Here is a 27,469-nt window from a genome sequence, read left to right on the forward strand (position 1 = left end):
GAGCAGGTGGGCTCTGTGTGAGTGTCGCAGACTCACCTGATCTGCTCCCACTTTCTTAAGTGACTTTTTATCAATGCATAATAAGATTTATTCAATGCTTTTCCTGTATTGATTGTGGTAGTCCTATGTTTCTTTGCCTTTGTTAATGTGAAAATATTATTTGTATTGTATGAAAATATCTATATTTTGTCTTTCGAGATTAACCCAAATTTGGTTTGCTATGATAAAACCAGCCTGAGAATGATTCATTATCTTTGTATATGTTGCTGGGTTGAGTTTGTTAACAATTTAAGATGTCAATATCAACATTTGTAACTGTGATTTTCTCATACTGTACTCGTTTGATTTTGAAGTTGACATACCATTCACATAAAAAGAAAGTTGAGGTTGTTCTATTTTTATATTCTCTAGAAGAGTTGGCATAAAATTGAAATGATCTAATACTAGAATGTTACAGCTCATTTTTAAAACCAACTGACCATTGTGTTTTCTTTGAGGGAACATTTTGACTATGCATACAATTTTTTATTTGATGGTTATAGGCTTATTTTATTTAGCTCATGTATTTATTTTGAAGCCTATGTTGGCAAGTTATGTTTTTAAATAATTTGTCCTTTTCTTTTAGTTTTTCACATTTATTGACTTAAATTTGCTCCAGATGCATTCTGCTGCCTCTCTTATTATTCACTCCCCCACCCCAACCCCACACACATTTTTTTTGCCACTCCTAATATTGAGTGCCTTATTTCTTTTTATTCTTGGTGGGTTTTGGGTGGTGGACATTAACAAAAAAAATAATGGGCCATATAATTAAATTGTCTTTTATATAAGTCTTTCCGAAGACAAACTTTTAGCATTTTTTGTTCCTACCTACTATTTTTTGTTTATTTGCTATTGCATAACTTTGGCTCCTGATCTTACAAATTTCCTTCATTCTATTTTATTGATTTTCTCTAATTTGCTGTTTTTGTTGTGTTTTATAGCTTTAATTATATATGGCCTATTATTTCTCTGTCCATGTCCACCAGCCAAAACTCACCAGGAACAAACTGGATTTATTGTTCATTATAATAAGAGGGATTTACATAGTACAACTTTGCTTTGAATTAGCTGCTGCCAGAAAGTGGAGGATGATTCTATGATTGAGTGTCTGAATAAGTCTTATTCAGAAGGAGGGAAGAGTAGAGAGAGGCTGAAGCCGTATTTGGTAAAGAAGTAGCCATCACTCATATTAGCTGGGAGAGAGGGTTGTAGTCCGTGGTTTGGAAAATGTTTATGTTTTTTCCATATCCAGACATGATTACGGAATGGTCTTGTGTTGCCTTGATCCATCATAGTCACAGAATTGTTTTGTTCTTTCAAATTATTTATGTTCAACAGGAGGACACCAGGCCTGGCTGAGGGCGACAGGCCAGCTCCAGGATGCCAGGAGCTGTTTTGTTTTGTTTTTCATTCTCATTTTACAATATTTATTTTTTCACCATGCTAATTTAAAGCTATTAATTTACCTCTAAAACCATGTCGTTTGTATCCACACATTTTAATATGTAGTTTTTCCCTTATCTCTTCTAAATATTTTCTGAATTCCAGTATGATCTCTTATCTGACCATGAATATTAATTCTTTTATTTGTAGGGTTTCTCTAAGTTATCTCAAACTGTCACGTTTTATCTTCAATATGTTGCAGTCAGAAAATGTGGACGATGTGGCACTAATTTGTGAAATACAAGGCTCTCTGCCTGGATATGAACTGGTATCTGGTAAATTTTCAAAAATGCTCCTGTGTTGTGAAAAATAATGGATATTTCCCACTTGTTAGGTACAATGTTCTAAAAATGCCTGCTAGCTTGACAACTTTCTTATTCAACAAACATGTATCTGTGTGAGTTTTTTTCTAATCTTTCACCTACTATGAAAGGTATATGTCATCACATACATATGCATGTTATTAGGGGTATATAATCTAGTATTTGTTGTAAATTTTATGATTCGAGCCTTCATTTCTAGCATTGCTTTTGGCTAAAGGAATTTTTAAAATGATATTAGATAACACAACTTTCTCTTTAGTATACACTTTGTTTACTATTAGCCTGGTATGTAATTTTTCATCCCAATATTTTCAAACATTTGTGGCCTCATGTTTTTAGAATACATCTTGTAAATAGAATGTAGCTGAATTTTTATTTATATTCAGTCATTGTCGTCTATTATCCATGTAATCTATTTATATCCATTGTGATTAGTGACATGTTTGGATTTATTTATAATAGTATATACTTTGTTTATATCTGCTTACTATATTCCTTTTGAATTCTCTCTTTTCTTAAGTGATTTTGAAATGATTGTCCTTTCCTCCCTTCTACTAGTTTAGAAACCAATCATCCTATTTCTATTATTTTGAGGCTTATTATAGAAAAGTGAAAAGTGCAGATTACTATTTTATACACCCAATATTTGTTTGCGTTTATCCATATGTTTACTTTTATTCTTTCTAATCCATCAAGCAGTTCAAGCCTTTCTTTTGTATCTGGTTTTTTTTTTTCCTTATTTTAAGTATATATGAAATTTTTTTCAAATTTCGTTTGCCTAAAATATTTTTCTGTGACATTCACTTTTGCAAGGTAAATTTACTGTGCATACAGTCCTAGGTTAACATCACTTTGAATATAGCATTCGACTTACCTCTTTGGCTACTTCTATTTTCTTTGTGAAAGGTCAATGACTGTGAATAAACCTCAGGGAAGAGGCGTTGGAGATTGGAGGAGAGAAAAGAAGGTATGGCATGAAACGGTCATCCAGGAGAGTGAGAGTATGGAATGGGGGTGGAAAGGGATGTGCCTTTGGAGAAAGCCCTCAGGCCCCCCCACCCCCCATGAGAATGGCTCTGTATTCGAAGTAAGTGACCCTGTCTCTCCCAGCTTTGCTCAGCTGCACCCACGCTGGTGTGAAAGAGAGCAAGCTGGATTGACCGCACTGTGGTTGTTTCACTGAAATGGCAGGAGAAGAGAGTACGAGACGAGTTCGTATGCAGGGGACTAAGAGGCTTCTGAGGAAACGAGGACTGGGAGACCTAGTTATGAAGGGTTTTAGATCCCGGTGGCACCGCAGACTGTTGGAGTGGACGGACTTGCTGGTAAGACAGGAAGCAAAGCTCTAGGGATGGGATCCGCAGAACTGAGTTCATGAACTTATTGCTGATAAAATCTAGGGCAGCAGTTGTCATTTTTTTGTTCTCTTGGAAACAATTTACACTCTGAAAAATTATTGAGTGGTCACAAAACTTTGTTTAATGTGTGTGATGTAAATATTTAATATATCCAAAATTAGGACTGAGGATTTCTTAGTCATTGATAGGTTTATTTAAAAATGACAGCAATAAACCCATGATAACATGATACATCGTAGCATCATTCCCTGATAAAAATAACTATATTTTCCAAAAGATAAAAGACAATGGGAGAGCGTTACTCTTTTACATTTTTACAAATCTTTTAAATGTTTGGCTTTTTGGAAGACAGCTGGGTTTTCATATCTGCTTCCGGATCACATAATGTGCTTAGCTTCTGGAAAACTCCATTGTAGACATGTGAAAAAATGACAGTTAAAGAGAGAAATAATTCCTCTGCATTATTGCGAAAATAATTTTTACCTCGCGGACACTCTGAAAGTGTCTCAGGTCCTCAGGGCTGCATGGAGAATATTTTGAGAGTCACGACAGAGAGTCATGGTCTAGTGCATGACAGAGGAAATGAGTGAATCAAGACGTCTGTTTATTTCAGATGAGGACAGCAAGAAACTAAGAGCCCAGCATATTGGAAGGGACACCCATGTATAAGGTGATCTGGTATCAATGATGAGATGGAAGGAGAATCAAAAATAATACTTAGACTGTATATTAATTCTGGAATTGTTGCAAGCAAACTAGGATGTTTGATGGATATTAGATTCACCAATAATGACAGAAGTGTTGAGAAGATAACAGTGAGTCAGGAGATAAAATCTTTAGGAATAAGACAGAGCGGAGGAGGACCACATGGGCGGGTGATGACTGAATGGCATGGTCTAACCACCAAATCAGCACTGGGGCTTTTCTTTCTACCTAAAAGGTGAGAAAGAAGCCAGAGGACACCTCCTCCACCTTGTACACCATTCGGGAGGAAGCAGTGAAGTTTAGGAAGAAACGTCTTCCAGGGTGAGCCACATCATGGCCGACACGACAGAAGGAAAGCAGTGTTCAGAGAAGAGCTGAGGATGGAGAGGGTTTCCCTGGCTGGTTTCTCAGGGTGTGATGTGAGGGTTTAGGAGTTGGAGGAGAGTCAGAAATAGCTTCAAACAGCGTCGTCTGGTTTTAGAGTGTGGAGAGAAAGGAATAAGGCCATAGTCCTGGGATTCTTGGAGAGGACAGCAGTGAACAGGTATTAAGGGCATAATGAAACTGGTTTTAATGGTCTCGAGGCAGGTAACGGTGAGGAAGTGGAAGGCTGAGGATAAAGTCTGACTAACATCATGGGAAACAGTGGCTCTCTGCATGAAGATTTCTTTCTCTTCTATGTACGAGAATTGAATAGGAAGATAATACGGTGACTGGTCAGTGGAGCTCCAAGGTAGTAAGGATGGCAGCTCCTTCCATCCTTAGCTGCCATTCCTCCACCCTTAGCAGGTGCTTGCCATTGTCAAGACGGCCTCATGAGCCGAGAAGGCTCTGAGAGCTCAGTCACCAACCCAGGAAGCAGGAGGAGGGAGGAGGGAAGAGTGACATCCCAGCCGATGTCCTCATCTGAAGAGACCATTCCAAAAAGAGCCTTCCACCCAGCAGTGTCCACTTTTATGAGCCATAATCTGAGTAGAAAAGGAAAATGTTTGAAATTCCCTGAGGAGATTTTAAAACAAAGCAGTGCAGAAGCATCAGCCTCCCCTGATTCAGATTTCCATGGCCTGGGGTGGTTCAAGCTGTCTGCATTAAAAAAAAAACAATAAAAAAATTCTCTCCATCCAGGGAGTTCCATTGTGTCCCCAGGGTTGAGATCCACTGCATTAGGCAGATTATGTTCCATCAGTTACAGCTGTTTTTTTCTTTTTTGTGGTAGTCATGTTCTATAAACTCATCACAAACTCTGAATTAGTGAATATGGCACCATCAGGCCTATAGATAATACACAGGTTCCTTCATGTCTCCCATCATTACATTTTAATCAACCGATCAACACGTAACCTTGTTGTATGTATGTTTCTGTTTAAGGACACCTTATTTTATATTTATTAATCAACACCGAACACATTGAACTCATGGCCAACAGCTCTGTAACTCATGCCTGAACAAAACTTATCTAACTCTCGTTTTCTCTGTAAGTCATGTCACAGCCTAGAAACACGAGACAGCAATTTGTTACTATGCTGCCTATTAGACCAAATGATGCCACAAGGTTGTTTTAATAGGTCAGCAGTGATCAAATACCAGTCATTTCAAATGATTCAATCTAATGTTTATATCCATATATACATGAATTTTCTATGCAGTCATTTTACACACACACACACACACACACACACAAACACGTACACTTCAGGAATATGGTCAAATGTTAACTGGTTGGTTATCTCTGGGTATTGAAATATCAGGTGAGAGCTTTTTTTTTCTTTATGCTTATCAGTGCTATACATTATTAGAATAACTGTTTTAAAATAACAAGAAACAAATTAAAAACAATATTCTCAGATTTAAGAGTGTAGAGTATTCTCAGAGTATTAAATATAGTCTTCATAAATAAAGTATTTTCATAGGATTAAATATAAAATTTAGAAACTGAATTTAAAAAGCTATTAAGCAAATGAACAACTGTTCAATCTCAAAAATTTTGAAAACAACCTGAAATGAGATTTTGTTTTGCCAAAAAATAGCAAGTTCTCTTTTTAAAATGCTGTTTTTAGACAATGCTTCTGTTCACAGAATTTTCATGAATAATAAATAGCAATAAATATTAAAAGCTTAAAAAATGCGAACAGCTTTTCATTCAGCACTTGAATTGAACATCCAGTTCAAATTAAGTTCCAAATAAATCTATTTCATTATTTTAAAACATATATTTTGGAGGAAGTCATTTAGAGCTTAGATAATTAGACTTATTTTGTGAAGTTTTCTCTTTATAAATTATAGAAATAGAAACATATTTAATTTCTTCCTCCCTTCCTTCAATGACCATTAATGAAATGATAATTATGGCTAAATAAAGTGAAAGATTAATAAGGAAATTGATCCAGATTATTCCAGAAAAACAGCAAGAAAAATAAAACAGCCAGAAAACAACCCAACTCAATCTCTAGCCCATCCAATGGTCAAAAGTAAGAAAAGTCATCACTCAGCATCAAACTTAGAAAATGAGCTGGGTCGCTGTTATTATTTAAAATACATCTTGTGAAGGAAAGAGGAAGTAGTATATCAAAATGATAGTTTTCAACCACTGTCATTCCTGATTTACTATTCTGTATTTTGTTCTTAGGGTAGGATTTTCCCACTGTCTTCACTTCCTATTTAGAATGGGTGGTGATGACAATGAATGTGATGGTGGTGAATTTTCTTCAGGTGTAGCTTGTTTACTTCTCGGCTCTCTGTCAGCTGCTCATAAGAGGGGTCCACTGTAAGAGGCCCATACGTGGCTAGGGCTAAGTGCTTTCGGGCTCTTAGATTTTTTGATTCTTTCATTACTATTCATTATTTGGCCATAGGATATTTAGAAGTATACGTTTAATTTTCAAATACTTAGACTTTTCCTCTCCTCTTATTTAATTTGCAATGTAATTTCACTGTGGTTGGAGAAGATATTTGTATGATTTCAATCCATTTACATTTACTTTTATGCCTGAAATGTCTATCTTGATAAATGTACTTTCTGAATTTGGGATGAATGGATATGCTAACACTGATAAGTGAAATTGCCAATTAGGTCATATTAGCTTATAATATGTATATTATTATTAATTACTCTAAAGCCTAAAGGACTTTCTTAAAATTTCTTGTAGTACAGATTTGCTCACAAAGCATTCTCTCTCTCTCTAGAAAATATTTTCATTTTGCTTAATTTTTAAAAGGTACTTTTACTGGAAAGAAAAATCTAGGTTGAAAATATTCTAGGCTTTTGAACTATTAATACAGTAGCTTCTGGCTTCCATTGTTTTTGATGAAAAGTTGGTAGGTATTCATATCATTGCTCCCACGTACTTTTTTTTTATCTCTACTTTGAAGGTGTTTCTTTTAAGTTTGATTGTCAACAGTTAGTTCTGATGTATCTACGGGCTGTTTTCTTTGTATTTTTTCTGCTTAAGATTGATGAACTTCTTAAATCTGTAAATGCATGCCTTTCACCAAATTGAGGGAAATTTTGTCCATTAATTCTTCAAATACAATAGGATTAAATTTACAAGGATGTTTAAACTTTTGTTTGATTTAACTCAAACTTCAATCTCTGCTTCCCTTTTGTTGACAGCTGATGTCTCCCGTTCTCCTAGCTCTATCTGGAGTTCCTGGAGTCTGTTACATGCCATCCTACTTTCTGGATCTGCCAGAAACTTGAGCAGAGTTCATATGCAGAATTCAGGCCTGCTCATTTATGGTTTCCTTTTCTGTATTTTTCTCCTTCTCTGATTGTTTAATATCAGTGGTAGCCACGACTGTCTTCTTGTTCTTCAATCGAGTAAGCATGCGGGTTTACAGCTAAGTTTTAGACACTGTGTGTAAGGCCGCCTTCTTTAGAGACATGGGGGTTTCCAAGATAAAATAACATTTACTTTCTTAATCTCAGTGATGAGAACATGTGTGTTCACTTTTTCATTTATATTCTTTGGTGTCTATTTATCAGTTAGTATATTTTAAGGCTGCTTTCTCCGGTTAGGAGTTTTCAGTTTACTAGATAATAGTAAAGCGTGGGCAGTATTCTAGGAGAAGTAATTTTAGAGTTGGAAGGAATCTTTATGATCGCTTAGACTGGCTATGCAGAAAGTAATACCTATGTAATGTTAAAAGCAAAACAACAGACTGCAAATGGAGTCACTTATGCTAAGCCCCACATCACCAAACTGAGATTTAAATTAATTACACTTTCTGCTCTTCCAGAAATGGAATCTTAAATCAGCCAATCAGGAAGCACCTGATCAGCACTAGTAGGTAATCTGCCCGATAGCCCTCACCATCTCCTAAAGGAAATAACTGCAATAAGTCTGCAGCCCATTTTTCTGCCTAGTGTAACTTTCTTACTCCCACTCCCTTCTGCCTATAAAAGTCTTTTATGTTGTACTGCATCTTGGAGCTTCTTTCTACCTGCTAAATTGGATGCTGCCCAATTCAAATCGATTTTTTGCTCAAAATTTTTAATATGCCTGTTTATCTTTTAACAGTAACATAGCGATCTTTCCCACTGGCACACTGTGAATGACAAAATCAGTACATGAAAACACCCTGCAAGTGATTCCAATGCTCACTATTAAACAAAAATGTGTGAATATCCTCAATGGTCTTAGGTGCATTTTATTTTATACGATTTTATTTTAGACAACAAATCTGTGTTTTAAAGGCTAAATATCTTTGGAACATGATAGCTTATTACTGCAAAATGATAAGCATTCATTATGAATTGGAAGGTTATGAATTCACACTTATAATTAAACCCAGACAAAAGTGTTGGTTCTTTGTCAAAATATATTTTCATTCTTACTAACAACAAACTAGATTTAAAATGTTTCTTTATCAGCATTTCTCAAGTTTCTTGAAACTATAGGGTTATCTTGCCAACAGTGCCCTCTGGATATCATTCATCAGGTTTCCATTTGACTGCACTCCTGTGATACTTCAATAACCTTGAAATAAAACTCATATCCCAGGATACACTTCTTACCAGCCTCTTCCAGAGAAATCCACAGATAAAAGAAAAAAAAAATCTTCCTAACACTTCGAAAGGTTTTTGATATGCTAATGATAACTATTACAGCTTAGGGACCATTCAGCGTGGAGACATAGACCTATTCGAACAGATCCTGTCAAACAAGCGTCCTTGAAAATACTCACATTCCGTGAAGAACTGAGACACTTAAGGAAAATGAAGAGGATGAATCCCACGTCTCATCATTAACTTTGCCACTTTTGTTTCCTAGTTGTGTTTTTAATCATCCATCGTAATGTAAAAGTCACATCCAAATTGAATAATGTAGAGACTCCGTGAGACATGCACCCCTTCCTAAGCACAGATTATTGACTGAATAATATTTTGCCCAAATTCTTCAATAAAGATGAACCTAGTCACTTGCTGTTGGTGATTATATTATCTCTTACAGTCACTGAAATATTTTATAAGACATTTTAATATGTAACTTACTTTTTAGATGTTAATATGAGGCTGTCATAACCAGATTGTACTGTTGCAACTAGCAGCAAAAGCATTTTTTTTTTTTCCTTAATCGAATGAAATCGGTTTCATACTAAAAGTTAATGAGAGACTATGGTGGCCTTTGGTGGCGGCTGCAACACCAGAACCATATCTTTTGGGTCTGGCTGAAGCTCTAGCTCCATCTAAAGAGCCTCCACCAGCTTCTGCTTTATGAACTTGAGCTCCTTCTTATGTTGGGCAATTTCACCCTGCAAAGCAGCAGGCCACTTAGCCTAGGAAGCTTGTCACCCAGACTTGTGTCCTAAGCCTTAACTACCGTGCATCACAAGGCAGTCCTTGAAAGAGATGCGTTGTTCCTGAGTTCTGTCCCTGTCACAGGAAGAACAGGTAGCAACAATCTCTAGACAAGACACCATTATGAACATCCCAGAATGCAGGAGTGAGGCCGAAGCACTCCCTGGACCACAGAGACTGCGGAGGGCAGCACTTAGAGGTGCGGAGGGGACATATTCTACATGCACTACTCGTCCTTAAGGCTGGCACATCGCCCCATCGGGAGGACCTTCCCAGCTTACAGGTTCTCCAGTGGAAAAAGAGAAGCCAAGGTGTGTTTTCAGCTCCCCCCGGCATAGTGGGATGCTTCCCTTCAGGCCCCGTTGGGTTGTGCCTCGTGGAGCTCACTGGACAACCTGTGGGACTCCACAACTGGGGATCAGATGGACAGAGAGCAAAGTAACCAGTGCTTAGGGTTTAGTAGCCCGCACTCCTGCCTACAGCGGTCCCTGAGGAGGGCTGCCAGCCAGTGGCTCTGCCCAGCAGCTCAGCCAAACTGATCCACAGAAGTCAATAACTAGGGAAGCTGGAAAATTCACAAATACATGGAAATTAAATAGCACTCTTTTGAGATAACGATTGATGAAATAAGAAGTCCAAAGGTATAACGTAGATCGTGAGATGAATGAAAATGGAACACAACGTATAAAAATTTATGGGAAGCACCAAAAGCAGTTCTAAAAGAAAAGGTTATAGCTATAAATGCCTGCATTACGAAAAAACGAGGATCTCAAATAAACAACCTAACAACCATACATCTTCAGGAACCAGAAAAAGAAGAATAAATTAAGCCCAGATTTAACAGAAGGAAGCAAAAAATAAAAATTATTGTAGAAATAATGAAATAGAAAACAGTAAAACAACAGAAAAGACTGACAAAATTAAGAGTTTATTCTTTAAAAAGATAAACGACACTGAAAAACTTTTAGCTGATCTTACCAAGGGAAACAAGAACTCAAATGAATAAAAGCAGAAATGAAAGAGTAGAAATTGATAACAGAATTACAAAGCATTATAAGAGACTGCTGTGAACAATGATATGCCTACAGATTGCACAATCTAGAGAAAAATAGATGTATTTCTAGAAACATACAACCTACTAAGACTGAACCATACAGAAATATGAAATCTGAATAGACCAATAATGAGTAAGAAGATGGAATCAGTAATCAAAATCTTATCAAACAAAGAAAAGCTCAGGAGCAGGTGAGCTTTGGGTGAATTCTACCAAACATTAAAAGAAAAATGAATACTGATCCTTCTCAAACTCTTCCAAAAAAACAGAAGAAAAAAAGAAGACTCCCAAACTTATTTTCCAAAACCAGTGTCACCCTGAAACTCACATTAATCTTCTATTTTGCCAACCAAGTGTCTCTGTTAGAATTTTTGGACACCTCAACCTCTAACAACAATGCACATACACTTCCAATTCGATCTCCAGATTTTTTTAAAGGAGCCTACTACCAAAGAGGTTTCCTTTTTTTTGAAATAACATCACTGGGTTTTGAAAAGTACAAGACTTCAGTTTCTCTACGTTTTTGTCTGGGTTTCTACAGAGCATATCCAATGGTCAAAACCATTTTTTTCCGTCTCAATTTTGTTTTTATTGCTTTAGTCATTACTCTCACCTTGCTGCCATCTACAAATATTAGAGCCATGCGCTTTGTAGGTCTTCCCCCTGGTTGTTAAATTTTTAATAAGACGGCTAAGAGTCAACACACTATAGCAGGACTTTGATAAAGACAGCCCCGCTTTATAATTTGATATTTATTAACCTTCTTTAGGCCCCTAGCTACAATACCAATTGATCTTTATGTGAACACTATTCATCATCCTTTGGCTATTTTTCCTTATCTTTAATATGGGGGTACATTTTGTAGCAGTTTCTCAAAGCATCTGTGATAAGGGACAGCTTTGCTTTTTAATTGCCAATCGTCAACGAAATATGCTTTTGTAAAATACAATGAAAAATAACATGTAAAAAATTGTCAGAAAAATGAACTATAAATGAGACATGAAACTAGATTCATATTATTAGACTCAACAGATATAAAATTACATTCTAATAACCATATTAAACATAATAGAAACAAGGGTTGTAAAAACCATATATTTTATTCATTGAAATTGTGCATATGGATAATTAGTATAAAAATATTACAATTGAACTTTTTTTGCTGTTCTCCAACTTGACTGAAACACAGGTTATGAGTGAAGCACCAATGTCCATACTAAACTCCTAAACGCACATTTGGAATGAATTCTGTGTATGTCAATAATGTTTTTAATGTGGCAGATGAACTTGCATTTTGCTTGTTGATTTATCTAATTTAGATTAGATAAATGGCAATGCCATTCATAGAGGTTAATGTGTATTTTGGCCTCAGCCTTTGATTTCATAGTACTCATAGCAGAAAAGCCAGTTTCAGAGAGGTATGCTGTCTGGTCTGAAAGAAAAGAATTTGAAGTCAATTCAGTAACACTGAAGAACTCACATTAATCTAAGATAAAGCAGGAGATTTTGTATCTTTAAAATTTATCTTCAATCCTTCATCAGTAGTGAGTGCCAACCATTAATCTTATAACTTTAATTAAAGTTATACTTTAATAAAATAAAGGGATTTCCTGTTTGTCTGGTATGGATCTTGAATGGAAAAATAAAATTCAAAATATTCTATTAAAGTTGTTTGGAGATATTGCAAAATCAAGACTCATTAAAATGTGAGTGTGTGTGTGTGTATGTGTATGTGTGTGTATGTGTGTGTGTGTGAGTTTCTTTCAGGCATGGAAGTATTAAGATGATTTTAAAAATTCAAACATTTGGTCCAGGGTAAACTGTATTTAGTGCCCTGATCAGTTGGCGATGCTGAATGGGAGATTCAAAAGGAAAATTAGCATTTCTTACTATATTACATTATCAAATTGGAAAATGTGACTATCTGCTAGGAAATATTATTCCAGTATTTTATATACAGACATTCGAGGTTGAATCTCACACAAACATCATTAATTTCCTCAGTCTGTCTCTGCTCTTTAAAGAGATAATCTCCAGGGCGCTAGCTGTCACAGCGCTGAGTCACTAATGTATTTTGACTTCACGCTAGAAGAAATTGCTTCACATCTGGTATTAAAAAGTGTTCATGTTTCTCGCTTCTTTTGACAGTTGTTGGCAGAGTTTGTAAATCATGATGTTTATTTAAACATTTTTTAAAAGATGTGCCCAAATTGCTTTTAGTTTCATGTAGTTCGGACATAAAATCATTTCATGCAGAAACTCAGAGAATTTATGAGTTATACAGATTGTCCATCTATAACTTGTTGCCACTTGCATTTACATCTTCTAATATATTATGGGCGATGAGGCTTATCATTGCGGAAATCTTAATAAAATTATACTTAAAATGATAGAAAATTTCTGCTCATGAATGACTTTTAATTCTAGGCAATATTCATTAAGCATCCAAGCAGGACTGTACTGCCTCTTCTGTGCTTTCATGAGATTTGACTCGTGTGTGTGTGTGTGTGTGTGTGTGTGTGTGTGTGTGTGTGTGTTTACTGTTGTAACAAATTACCATAACCTTGGTGGCTTAAAATAAAATGTATTCTCTTTTAATTATAGAAGTCAGAAGACTGACATCGGTCTCACTGGGCTAAAATCAAGGTGGTGTAGGTCTATGTCTCTTCTTGGAGTCTTTAGGGGAAAAATTTGTTTCCTTGCATTTTCAAGCATTTGGAGGCCACCCATATTCTCTGGCTCATATCCACATTTCTTCATCCTCAGAGTTGGACTCTGTCCTTCTCACACTGCCATCTCTAATTCCCCCTCATCTGTCAGCCTCTTCTACTTTTAAGGATTCTTTTGATTACATTGGGCCCACCCAGACAAGGCAGAATAATCCCTCTATCTCAAAATCAGCTAATTAGCAACATTCGTTCTATCTGAAATCTTAGTTCTTCTTTGCCAGGTAGCTTAACATAGTTTCAGGTGCTGAAGCTGGTACGTGGACATCTTAGGTGGGAATCATCCTGCCTATCATCATACATTTCATCTTGTATCTAAGACCATTGCATAATTATTGTCATTGCTGATGAAATATTAGATTCTTGAGAATAAGGGACTCTTCCATCATTTCGTTCTGGTAGGTAGGACAATTTGTAGCTTAGTAAATTCCACATCACAATTCTGTATTTTATACACGTGCATATATCTGACATACGTACATATGGACATGCGTTTATAGTGAAAATTCTGAGGTTTAATCTACACGGAGGCAAGTTTATTTGAGGAGGAAAATACATTGCATGTCTACTGCCCTGCTTAAGTCCTGATTCTACTGAGAGCACAGGGGAGGGGTGGTGGTGTGGGAACATAGAGGAAGAGGCAGCTAGAGACTGAAATGGAAGCTTTATTAGTGAGAAGGACTAGGTTGGAGGAGTGTGTCAAAAATTGGCTCCTTAATACTTATGACCAGATGCAGGCCATTTCCTGTCCAGTCCCAGGGGGTGCTGGAAACCCCTCCCTTAGAGCACTCTTGGCAAGGGGGAATGGGTTAGAGTATTGACTCTTGGGGACACTAAGTGTGGGCTGCGGGCCAGCTCCCCTCTCGGATTCTTGGGGGTAACGCCAGCTCTGTGGGGAGAAGTCAGAATACAGCAAGTGACCAGCACACAGTGAGTTGTTGCCATGGAAACCACCATGGTGCGCTGGGAGCATCCTCGTCTGCCACCCAACACACTGGTCATTTCCATAGAAATACAAATCAACCAATTCACTCAAAATGTTGAAACCAGTTGTGGATAAAGACAAACCCGCATTTATGTTGAATTATAAATACAAATTTTTAGAACTCTATTGAAGCCAGTTATAAAATTTGGTCAATAATAGATAATTTTTGAACTATCTTGAAATACGTGAGGAAATAGGCAGAACATACGCCAGTAAATCGAGCTGTAAGAAGTAACTTTCCAAAGACTCTGTTCTCCCACATGTTCAAATAGCTTTTAGTTTCAAATTACTTATTGTGATAAAAGATGCTTTACATATTTTTTTGGAATAAATAGAAAGTTTATTTGTCATCTATGTAAAATAATGAGGAACACTTTAAAATTATCCAAATATTTAAAAATATGTTAGTAATACTTGTTTTCCTTTACACCAGAATCTATAAATTATGAAATATGTCCCCGATAAAATCTGTCATCTGTGTATGAAGTCTCTGTTAGGGGCTCTCTCTCTCTTCCGGCATGGCGGGCCCTCTGAGATTAGAGATGGGGCTGTGCGAACCATCCTAAAACGTTTTGCCAAGAGCGTCTCAGGGACTGAGTGAAGGGTCGTTGGGGAAGAGAATAAATAAACCTTCCCAGCAAGAAAAGCAGGGGCTCATCCCCATCTGGCTGAAGCCAGACTTCCCAAGTTCACGTCCTGCCTCTCCAGTGCGTGGCTATGGGCCAGTTACTTGGTATCTCTGTACCTCTGTTTCCTCAAGATGCAAAAGGTTTCTAATAATAGAGCCACAAGGTTACTGTAAAGGTTGGTTTTGATCAACATGCAAGCCCCTGAGAACAGCAGCTGGTATGTTTGAAGCTATTATTATCTGTGTTCATAGTAAAAGAGATAGAGGCTCAGAGATTTGTTGCATGTCACATAACTGGAAAGACAGAGGAATTGAGCTCAGTGCTCTGATTCTTAACTCTGGCTTTGTGTTTAAGACGCCAGAACTATCATCAAGATATATGTTCCTAGGATTTAAACATTCCGCTTGTGAAGCTACTTGTTTGGGCTTGTATGAGGATGTTCCTATAATGAAACGTTCTTATGATATCCAACTTTCTGGGGTTACTCTTTTTTTTTTTTAATCACAAATATGTAATTTGACTATTGATGCCATAGAAGACCTACGATCCCCGTGACCTCCCAGAATTTCTGATCATTTTCTCAGGGTTCTCATAGGATTCCACTGGGATTTTTTTATCAATTTTTGGTTTTGATTTGTCACTTCTCCTGCTTTCTCTTGATACAAGTTGCTAATCTTATCTGCACATCCTCAGCCTGATATTTCCTGCTTCATTTGTCCTAAACTTGGACATAATCTTCTCTCAATTCTCTGATGTACCATTAATAAAAGATCAGGATGTGATATAATCTTTTCATAACTTTGGGGGCATATTTCAGGGGGAATTATGGCATGGTGCAGGTAATCGTAAAATGTAATATTGGATTCTTTAGCTGGCCTCCAGCCTTCTACCTCCTCACACAGAAAACTTCCCAGCTCCTTTCTCCCTCACGTGCCAGAAAGATCAAAGCCCCAGTCTCTCTTGCATGCTGCCCGAATAGAAGGCAAAATCAGCTAAGTTCAGAACTTCCACTTCACATTGCCGGTCAGAAAATCATTTTAATGTCATTTTATATGAATTAATTTAATTAAATCAGGTATTGGGGGCCCTAAACATAATCATGTTAGACACAGCCTGCATCCCACTGGGAACTAACTTTGAAATTTTATATTATTTTTACTGTTCATGGATTTTTGTAGATACTGACCATTTATCTATTCAGTTACGGAATAGCATGAAACAATTTTAATATAAAACAGTCAAATCTCGATAGTGTGATAGGAAAGAAATGAAAAGAAACTAATATTTATCCAGTGGGGTTTTCAGCAGTGTGATTTTTCTCTGAAAAACTTTATGTACAGAAAAGACGATCTGCAGTTATTTGAGAGATAAATTACTATTGTTTGATTAAAGCGACACATCATAAAAAATGCTTCAGCTTAGCTTTAAATTCAACTCAAAATCTCATTCTACTCATTTCATTTCAAACTTAGTAATGATATTCTTCCAGATACTTTACATTGCATTTTCAGATGTAATATTTTTATTCGATTTTGCTTTCGAATATTTAAATATTGACACAGAAAGCAAAACTTTCCAAAACTTAAACAGATCTTGTACATCTAATAAATAAAACAATTTAAGCACAGCGAGCCAGGAGTTCTTCTAACCACGTCAGTATTCTTTAAAACGTAGTTGAGATGCTGTGATACCGTTTAGCTTACTGTAGCAAGTTGGGATGAGTTACCCAACCAGATATTTTAAAAATAAAATCCCAAGACCAACCTTTCAGAATCTCTAGGATGATAATTTTATTAAACATTACAGGCTTTTCAATGCCAAATGTATGCACGTTGTTCCAATGATTAAAAATTATATTCCTAATTTTGCCATTAAATAATAAAATTCATCGTATTTGTTTATTTTTATCTTCTTTATATTTAATTATTCATCTTTCCAGGATTAAGGACCTATCCAGGAAATCATTTTATCATCTCTAGAAAGGTGAATACAGTCATCTGCCCCAAAACTGAAGCTGAAATGTTGAACCTGAGAGCAGTTTATGTCCAGAGTGATTTGACTTCTAACATTGATGGACAAATTGAGCTATCTAATAAGCACTTGTAAACAGAAGACCATAAATTATAGCTATATGTTTATAAAGTATGTAAAATACACTATAATTCCATAATTGCTTCTACCATAAACCACCTTATTTTTTTCCCTAATTCTTTTTTTCTGTATGAGTTGGAGAAATTCTATACCTTTCTGACACCACACACCACACACACACACACACACACACACACACACACACACATGCGTGCACATGCACACACACACATTTATACACACACATTGCACCTAAATTGCTTCCTTCATCTCTTTATTATAATTGCATTGATTTTTATATTAATAAAATATTATTTAGGTCTAGCTCGAATAATTCTCATAGATATTTTCATGGAACCTAAATGGTTCTGCATGCTTTCATTCTTTTTCTGCCTCTTGTAGGCCATAGCACTCAAGTCACGCTTATGGTGCATGTATGTGTATGGTATTTTACGTATATTGTGATTTAAGCTTCCTAAATTTAATAAGGTATTTACTGTTATTCTGTTCTCAAAAATTAGGAAAGTGCTTCAGGAAATGTAAACAACATATATCATGTCATCGAACCAATGCGTGACAGGCAGGGACAGAGGCCCAAGGCCGTCTGGTAGGAGGCCGAGAGTCTATCCATCACACCGTGGGCCTCGGTTCTTTTAAGAACCATCATTGAAATATTTATGGAGATGCTATATACTAGGCACAGATTTTCAAGAAGACGCAAAAGTTCCCTCTCATGGGAGGCTACGTAGATGAAGTGGGAGTCGTAATCCTATAATGTCTCCAAGTGCAGAAAGAAGGGCTGTGGCTAACAGGAAGCGGGGGAGCGAGGAGGGGTGTGATATACATCGGTGTGGGAGGTACCTGAGTGGCACCGTGCAGGGAAGAGAGCTGGCTCTGTGGAGAGGGACAACCAAAGGTTTTAATGCTTGGCTTGTTTACTTGTACTGTGTGACTTGGGACACGTTACTTAACCATTCTTGGCCGTTGTTTCCTCATCTGTAAAATGAGAACACTAATATCTACTATGCAGCGTTAGTCTACATCGACTGATACAAAGGGCACATTAAAAGTGTGTGTGTTTCCACGTGCTTGAAAATGTGATCTATTACGATACGCTTTAAGAAACTCTTCCTATAAATTATCTATCTTTTTCAATATATGCATTTACTTTTTTTCTGTGCAGTTTAATAAAGCAATTGCTATTATCTCTATTTTTTAAACATAATTTTGCCAATACTACATCTCTTAGAAAAATGACAGTTTCGCTGTACACATATTTGGGGACATTATGAAGCAAGATCACTCTAATTTTCTTAGAAAGTAAAAATATTAAAAAATGTTAAATTAAACTTAATTAATAGTATCAGTTTCAAATACAGAGTACCTATCTCTTTTTCAGACCATCTTTATTTAAGGACCAAGTAATTTAGCAATAGCCAACATACCAATCCTCTCTCTCTCTCTTCTCTATAACTGTTCTTTTTAATCATCCTCCCCCTTTTCAGTGTCTAAAAGTTTAGTGTAGGGAGGATTTTAATTCTCAATCAAACCCACATTCAAAGACCATGATATATTCATATTTTCTTTTTTAATGTGCGTTGATTTCTTTCTTTCTCTTCAAGGCAAGTCTTACAAGCATGGCAATTTTCGTCTGGGATAATGACGGCCATGTAGCAGGAAAGTTTCGACTGACACGCAGAAAATAACTTCTTTTATAAAATTATGTTTGCGTAAAAGTGCTTTAGAGGAACCTATGGTTGACTTCTCTCACCTTGATTCACTCATTAGTAGTGATTTCCTTTGGTCTTCCAAATTTCCTTTGCTCTGGTACCACACAAGAGCAAAATCAAGCCACACAGAGAGCTTGCCAGGAAGTGCTCCCTCATCCCGCCTCTTCCATTCAATGTCTGTTTTCCTCTGCTTTTTAGAGACCGTTTGAAGAGAAAAGTGGGAACCGCAGCAGTAATTTGCCATTAAATAATAAAATTCATTGTAGTTTCTGAACTAGGTGAAGCGGTTCTGATGTTTGATAAAGATTATCAAAAATTAGGAGAGTGCTTCAGAAAATGTAAACAACGTACATCATGTCCTACAATTCAAGCCAACTCAACTCTGACACTATCTAGCCAGAGATACGTGAGATCTCGCAGGTTAACACTCAAGTCCACAGGACTGCCCTCCCCTCACTTTGAATGCCAACGACAAGTAGTAGATCCCCAAGTTACCCACAACTGCTTTCTGACTTGGCTACAAATTGGAGGACCCCATGACCTCGTCGCCTTTTGAATACGATTAATTTGTGTGAGTAAAATGACTTGGTTTTGGACCAATAAATGTGGAGAGATAATAGCATGTATAATCCTTGTGCACGCGCTCGCTTTCTCTCTCTCTCTCTCTCTCTCTCTCGTAACTCATAACTGGAAGTGAAGGACTTCAAGATGGCAATGCCACAGAATGAAAGGTCACCGAATCTCCATCACTGGGGGAGAGGCACAGGCCTGCATCTGCCTGTGACAGAGTCTAGAAAAGCCACTGATCTGAGTGGTGTTTGTTCCAGCAGCTGATGTCACTTATGTTGTTTAATATAATAGATATGTTCTTATGTTTAGTTTCTCCCAGAAGTCCAGGTAACTGGATAACAGCTTGTTGTTTAGGGATTATTACCAGCAAAATGATGGAGAAGAACTATCTGCTGATGTGATGAAAATTGAATACAGCTTTTTATGGTATAATTAATGACTTTATAAGGACTCCTCAGGAGGTTACAACTTAACAAGTAGGCAAGCAGGCCTCTTAAATAACTCGGTAACAGTCAAGATCAAACAGATTTTATTTTTAAATTATAGAAGGAAGTAAAAATCTCTTTTTATGAACACTACACACAATATACCAGAGCGTCAGGTACTTGCAAATAGATTTAGCAACACTTGATTATGTCTGACATAATCAAGAAGTAACTATGATTTGAAGGCTGTTCATCAAATAAAAAGTCAGTCCATCATCAGAGGTAGTTTATTTCTGATTGAAGCTGAATTCTTCCATGGCAATCAACTAAAGGGCTTATATAGAAGTCATACCTGAGCTTTTCAGGTCGTTTGCTTGTTTGACTTTCTTGAATTTTGTTAACAGGGTGAGTGTCCTTCTCTCTCTTTTACCACTTGAAAATCCAAAGAGAAGATGAGAAAAAAATCACCTCGCTTAATATTGAGGAATTTATAAAACAGCAGGTGAAAGTTAATTCTCAAAGGTCTCCTAAGAGAGCAAACACAGCGGTTCTGTCTTGATACACAGCTTATTGATGAAATAAGTTTGTCTAAAGTTGACTTTAATTTTTAATTAGCCAATCAGGTTCTGTTGACCTAAACTGTCTATTAAATCAAGTGCATTAGGAAAACTATTGTAAATCCTAACGAGATTCCCTCATTATTCTCCAGGTCCAGGAGTAACTGCAATCTTCTGCATGGAACATTCCTGATGCCTAATATTCTTTAAGCTAAGCTGTCTGCTCTTCCCTCTTCCCATGTACAAATGGTACATGCCTTCTCAGCATGTGATCCATATGATCTATGCCTGCTTCTCAGCCAAAGATGTCTCCATTTATTCCTGAAACCTGGAATATAGAAAGAAGTAAATTTATTTGTTCCATTTATTTGCAGCCCAAATAAGAGTTTGGATCTTTCATAGTCCCGTGATGACACTGGATCATATTCAAATAAAATATAGAAAGAAAAGCAATTATGTATATTGGTAATGTTGGTAGCTACATACACATACACACACACTCATATATATATATATCTTATCATATATATAGCTACCAACATACTTATATATATAGCTACCAACATTTATATTCTCTCCATCTATCATGTTCAAAAAATAAATTTTTGTTACATATATTTTAAACCATAAAATAGTGAATATATGTAGCTACTGTCTAAAATTTTTAAAAAATGGAATATTGCAGTATGTTAAAAGCCGCATTTACTCTACCATTCCAATGACCATTAGAGATATACCATTATCTTGACTTGTGTTACATTTTCTCATTTATTATTTATTTTTGCAGTTTGCCAATTATGCATGTGTGCTTATTAATAATGGGAAATATATTACTTCCTATTTCAGATCATTTGGAAGACTAAATGACTTTTATGATGCACTTAAAGTTAGATTCTGCCTGTAGAAGCCCTGTAAGAGTATTATTTGTGGTTTTGTTGTTGTTGGTATTGTTATTACCACGATTTAACACGTCTTTCTGTGTGCTCTGCAGTTCTCTAGGGCATATACGTAGGCGTGCAGTATCTGGATAGTAGGACATTGACATATATGCAACTATACGAACTAATACAAAGCTATTTACCCAAAGTACATGAAGCAATTTATATTCTCACCAGCAAGAAATGAGAGTATGCCTCGTTCTATTTTTTCACCATACATGATATGGCCAGACATTTTTTTGCCAAGCTGGAGGATATTAAAGGGTATTTCATTATGTGTTTAATTTGGACTTTCCTGATGAGGTGTTTAATTTTCTTTTCTTTTATACTTTCTTTGGTTGTTTGGATTTACTCTTTTGTCAAGAATTTCTTTAAATTCTGGGACAATTTTGTTGTTTGTCATGTGATTATCGAATATGATAATTCTTTATACATTTTGTGTACAAATCTTTTGTCAATTTAAGGGTTACAGATAACTTATCTGAGCTTTTGTCTAGTGTCTTTGTACTCTTTACGGTAACATTTTATGAATATTAATTTTTTAATTTCGGTGCAATTGAATTTACCATTCTTTTTTGCACTTTTTGTGTTTTGTGTAAAAATGTTATTAACCTATTCTCTGATATTGACTTTGAAAAGTTTTACAGTTTTATTTTCGTTTTTAGATCTCAATCACCGATGGACTTTAGTGTGTGATGTAAGGGAGGAATTCAATTTCAGAGCCCCTACTTCATATGGCAGTTCTGGGGATTACATGAATTAGCGCATCAAACCCCTTAGAGGGATGTGTGTCCAATGTACTACTCAGTACTTGTTACGTATTATAATAACTATTGACTTCTATTGAATCCTGCTTTCCTGGGCCCTTTTGTCTTCCAAATTGGTAGAATACTGGCCTCCGATATCCTTTCCCGTTCTCTCTGGTTTGCACCAGCTTTTTAAGGCTGCCCCCTACACCTGTGCTGCTGACCTAGGAGCTAAGTTCTGCCTGGGGTCAGGACACAGAAATCACAAGAAAGTAAGCCTGGAGGCCAAGTTAGAAATATGATAGTAAAACGGCTTGAAGACTTGATGTCATGAGAAGTATCAAATGAAACAGTGAATTCTTAATTGATTTCAATTAAATTTCCTTTCCCAGTTTTCACATTTACACGTTTCTGTCCTGGGCAGTAATGACTTATCTTTATAAAACGCTTTAGTTTTTCTCTCATGCACAGCCCTTTATGATGATTAAAAAAACTCTACATATATGTTAACTACATAGAACATATACTTTAAAAGTATATCCCATTTTACACAACAGTTATAAATTATACTATGATTTGGTAAAGTCATATTGAAATGTATTTTTCTATAAAGACTTTTTATTAGCGCAGTTTTAATTTAGCCAAATTAAGAGGAAGGTACAGAGATTTCCCATATACCCTCTGCCCCTACACCTTCCGTCACCAACATCCCACACCACAGTGTGACATTAATTGCAATTGATGAACCTACGTTGACACACTGAAGTCCATAATTCTCTTTAGAGCTCATCCTTGGTGCTGTACAAAAGGTACGATGACATATGTCCATCATTATAGTATCATACAGGGTATTTTCACTGTCCTAAAAATCCTCTGTGCTCCGCCCATTCTTCCCTCTCCCAACTCCCAGCCCCTGACAATCTCTGATAGTTTTACTATCTCTATAGTTTTGCCTTTTCCAAAATGTCATATAGGTGGAATCATATCATATGTAGCCTTTTCAGGTTGGCTTCTCGCACGTGTTAATATGTATTTAAGGTTCCTCTATGTCTTTTTATGGTTGATAGCTCATTTCTTTTTAGCACTGAATAATATTCCACTGTCTGGATGCCACAGTTTATTTACCCATTCACCTACTGAAAGACATCTTGGTTGCTTCTAAGTGTTGGCAATTATGAATAAAGCTGCTATCAACATGTGTTCGCAGGTTTCTGTGCAGACACGAATTTTTAGTTCTTTCGGGTAAATACTAAGGGACATAATTGTCATATTGTATAGCAAGGACGTGTTTAGTTTTATAAAAACTGGCAAACTGTCTTCCAAAGTGGCTATAGAATTTTGCCCTCCCATCTGCAACGACTGAGACTTCCTGTGGCACCACATCCTCACCAGCATTTGGTATTGTCAATGTTCTGGCTTTTGGCCGTTCCAATAGGGCTATTGTTTTAATGTGCATTTCTCTGATGACATATGATGTAGGATATATTTTCACGTGTTTATGTGTTCTCTGTTTATCTTTGGTGAGGTGTCTATTAAGGTCTTTGGCCCAATGTTAAATCAAGTTGTTTTCTTATTGTTGAGTTCAATAGGTCTTTGTATATTTTGGATAACAGTATTTTATCAGATGTGTTTTCACAAACATTTTCTACCAGTCTGTGGCTTGTTTTCTCATTCCCTTGACATTGTCTTTTTGAGAATAGAAGTTCTTATTTCTAATGAAGTTTAGCTTATCAATGATTTCTTCATGGATGGAGTCTTAAAATGTATTTTCAATATCTTACAATTAGACACAAATAGAGGGGAAAAATCAAAAGAGAAAATTAACTTTATGACATATTTTCAATGCCATAGTTACACATAATTTAACTATATAAACTTTTGATTTATATTTTTTTATTGGATTTTCTTATAGGAGAGTACATTATTGCAGTGGATCACAATTGGCACACTTGGATCCTCTGCACTAGTATATCTTCATCCTAATATTACAGAGGTAAGAAATAAGAAATTCTCCCCAAGAAGTAAGTGGTGAGGGAAGTTTTGCAGATAATAAAAATGTTCATTTCTATAAAGCGATTTTTGTCAGGATTTCCAATAGTTTTTCTAATGCATCTGATTTAATAGACAGTTTAGGAAAACAAAACCTGGTTGGCTAATTAAAAATTAAGCTCAACTTCAGACAAGCTTATTTCATCAATAACCCGTATATCAAGACATAATCGTCATGTTTGCTCTTAGGAGACCTTTGGGAATTAACTTTTACCTGCCGTTTTTTAAATTCCTCAATGTTAAGAGATTTGACCTTTTTCTCATTTTCTCTTTGGATTTTCGGCCAAGACTGGATGCCTAACAAGATAAACTACTACAAGGAAAGTGTCTTGTAATTTTCTGGCAGTTGCCCAGAATATAATACAGGATGTAAAACTCAAAAGTCCATTCTGTGAGGAGCCACTGAAGCGATAATTTTTCAGATGTTACTCTAGTGGCCTGGAAGACATGATGCAGGTTCAATAAAGAAAAGAAAGAAAAAGAAAAATACTCATGTGCATCCAGGGAGTAACTTACCAACTGATGCATCAGTTTTGGAATACAGCAGGAAAAAAAAATCTCTAAGGGAACTAGAGGTTATTGAATACAAGTATTTCCTTTTAGCCTACTGTTAAAAAAGTTTAAAAATGCATTTTGTTAACACACATATATATTCTTACATGTTATGGATATAATCTATATTACAGAAAATTAATATTCCGACTTCTGTATTATTTTACATATTAGCCTATATGACAGAAATCAATTTATTTCCTACAACTTCTGAATTTATGCTGACATCATCTTTAAAGTTTAAACAGTTTGGAATTTACATAGTTCTTTCAGTTTCATTTATCACAAAGAGTTTCAGTATAAATTTGATTATATTATAAAATTTCTTTTTACTTATAGGAAACGACTAATTTTGTACCACTTAAAGATTTTGCCTCCAATTTGATTTGTATTTGTCTAATAAAATTTTCCTATGTTATCTAGGCTATTTAGTGTCACTCTATCTAAGGCATGTCTCTCGGAAGTTGCACAATCTAGGATTTTGTTTGACCTCATCACAGTTAGAGTTTCTTATTTGTTTATTTGTTGTTTGAGTAGGAGGTTTTATTTTCTTTACAACTGTTGTTATAACAAGTTTTTGGCTCAGTTCTGTCACCTACAATTTATTTATGTTTCTTTTGTTTTGTCCTTTGATATACACATTTTCTTTCCATTACTTTTTTTTTTCTTTCTTTTCTTCAATGTCTTGGAGGGTGTATATTTTGTTTTAAATTCTACTTGTGGTTATCTTTTACTTTTCAGAGTGACTTTTCAAAATTTATGAATTATCAGATCGAGTGAGATTTTAACTCTCAGCAATTTGTAATAAGCAATATAGCAAATACTTAACTTCTGAAAGATTCTTCAAAGTAACCTTCCTCTTATTTCTCCATCTTATTGTTATAATTTCAAACTTGAAATCTTGAATATTGTTTTGAAATGTTATTTGAATAGTACGTTTTTTCAGAAAAACTCTGACATTTTATTCAGCTTAGATACTGTATTTTTCTGAAGTTATTTTCAATTATACCTATTTGAACTGATTTCAAAGCCCACAATATGTCCACTTCAAGTGTTTTTTAAAAGACAAATGAGTTGATGGTATATTTTCTGAACTCTTTATTGTATATAAATCCTTAAAATCATAAATCCTGCCATTCACCTTCATATAAGAATAATTTATTAGCTGTTTAAAATTTTTCTTACATATTTTCATGCAAATTCAATAATTTGTTTCATTTATGAAACAAATCAAACAACTGATTTTTATTTGCTCATTTTGGACACAATATCTAGTGACTTTTTTCCCTGATTTTATTCAAAATAATTTTGTAATCAAAGTTATTTGTTTTTCTCATATATTAGTTTTTTAGCAGGAATGAAGAGTGCTCACAAAATAAGTAATCGAAGAAATGAGGAACTATATACAAATGTGTTAAGAGAAACCAACAAAAGTAATCAAAAGGGGCAAAGGGACAGGGTGACAGTGTGGGAGAGAGCCACCTGACATGAACTGTGGCCTTTGCAGGCAGAAGTCATCACTGTCCGACCATAGCCCACTGGGGAGAGTCAGAGAAATGAGTATCTCAAAATCTCCCAGTCTCCTGCTCATACTCGCCATTGCCCCAATCCAACAGATGTCCAGAGACAAGGGAGCTTGGCGATGCTCTCATTGGTGGTCACAGCAGGCCACAATCAATAGTCATGAGACATAGTACTAATGATTGAGGGGGTACACCTAAGGGGAAAATCGGGAAAAAAAAGACCCCGTAATTGTTTTTCTTTCTTGTTCCAACTCTCTTTCCCTCTTCTTCCTGTCTGGAGAAAAGCTGGGAACTAAGACCCCTGGCAGGACACGGAGCAACCTCACCAGCCTCCAGCTGACGATGTCTGAATATTTTTTTAATGAGAAAAATCCTGGTATTTTACATTTAATATTCCTTGCTATTCTTCATCTCCAATGTGTAATAATTCACCGAATCTTATATTTTCTATCTTCGAAATAACTCATCTCATTTCCACTCCTATTTGACTTTTAATTTCAACCCCGGATAACGGTAATAGGTTATCAATTAACCTTTTTCTTTATACTCTCCAAACTCTACTGGCTATGGATTAAATTAATCTTCCCAAAACATCATCTCCACCATAGCACTCCCCTGACAAAATCCCAGTAGTTAGCCTTGTCCTATACCATCAATTGTAATGCACTCCAAGGACTTATATTATTTGGTTCTGACCTACTTGTTGGGTCTCATCTCTTAATACTTCCTATGGGTATATGATATTTTGACACAACTGTTTTAATACCAAACACATTTTGACATAGTAATTTTTTAATGTTGCTATTATAGGGAGGAAATTTGTTTTTTGTTTTTTGTTTTCAGAAAATAAGTAGCTATATTTATTTCTCTCCTTTTAAGTTACCAGTTAATAAGCAGAAAAGACATTTTTGTGGAAATACATTCATTACCTGATGAGATACATGTATATTCTAATAAATGTTTAGACTGTTCCATTTTATTTAGTTCCAAAAGTAACAAAATGATGTTTGTGAGATTCTGTGTATAAATGCGAACAAAATTATTGAAATTAAGACAATTATTTACAAATAACTCTCATAAATATGATTTTTGTGATTTGGTAAATAACAGAGATATTAAGTATTCAAGTATATTTATACACGGTATGCATAATATTTTGTGTATTACTGCTGTTATTTCAATAACATCTAGGAAAGAATTCAGCATAATAAAAAATATAATATCAT

The 27,469-nt window shown here is 35.7% G+C and overlaps 1 protein-coding gene across 1 annotated transcript in view; it reads right to left on the minus strand.

The window, feature by feature from the left end:
• Nucleotides 1-4,722: 4,722 nt before the first annotated feature.
• The window catches only part of LOC120583474 (collagen alpha-1(I) chain-like), a 402,565-nt gene continuing 379,818 nt past the window's right edge, over nt 4,723-27,469 (minus strand). Inside the window, exon 5 of the mRNA XM_039838938.1 lies at nt 4,723-4,839. Within this exon, the coding sequence (XP_039694872.1) occupies nt 4,826-4,839 (14 nt within the window). The 3' untranslated portion in view covers nt 4,723-4,825. The remainder of the gene's footprint in view (nt 4,840-27,469) is intronic.

This window comes from Pteropus medius, unplaced genomic scaffold (genome assembly GCF_902729225.1).
Source record: "Pteropus medius unplaced genomic scaffold, Ma_sr-lr_union100, whole genome shotgun sequence".
Taxonomy (NCBI): Eukaryota; Metazoa; Chordata; class Mammalia; order Chiroptera; family Pteropodidae; genus Pteropus; species Pteropus medius.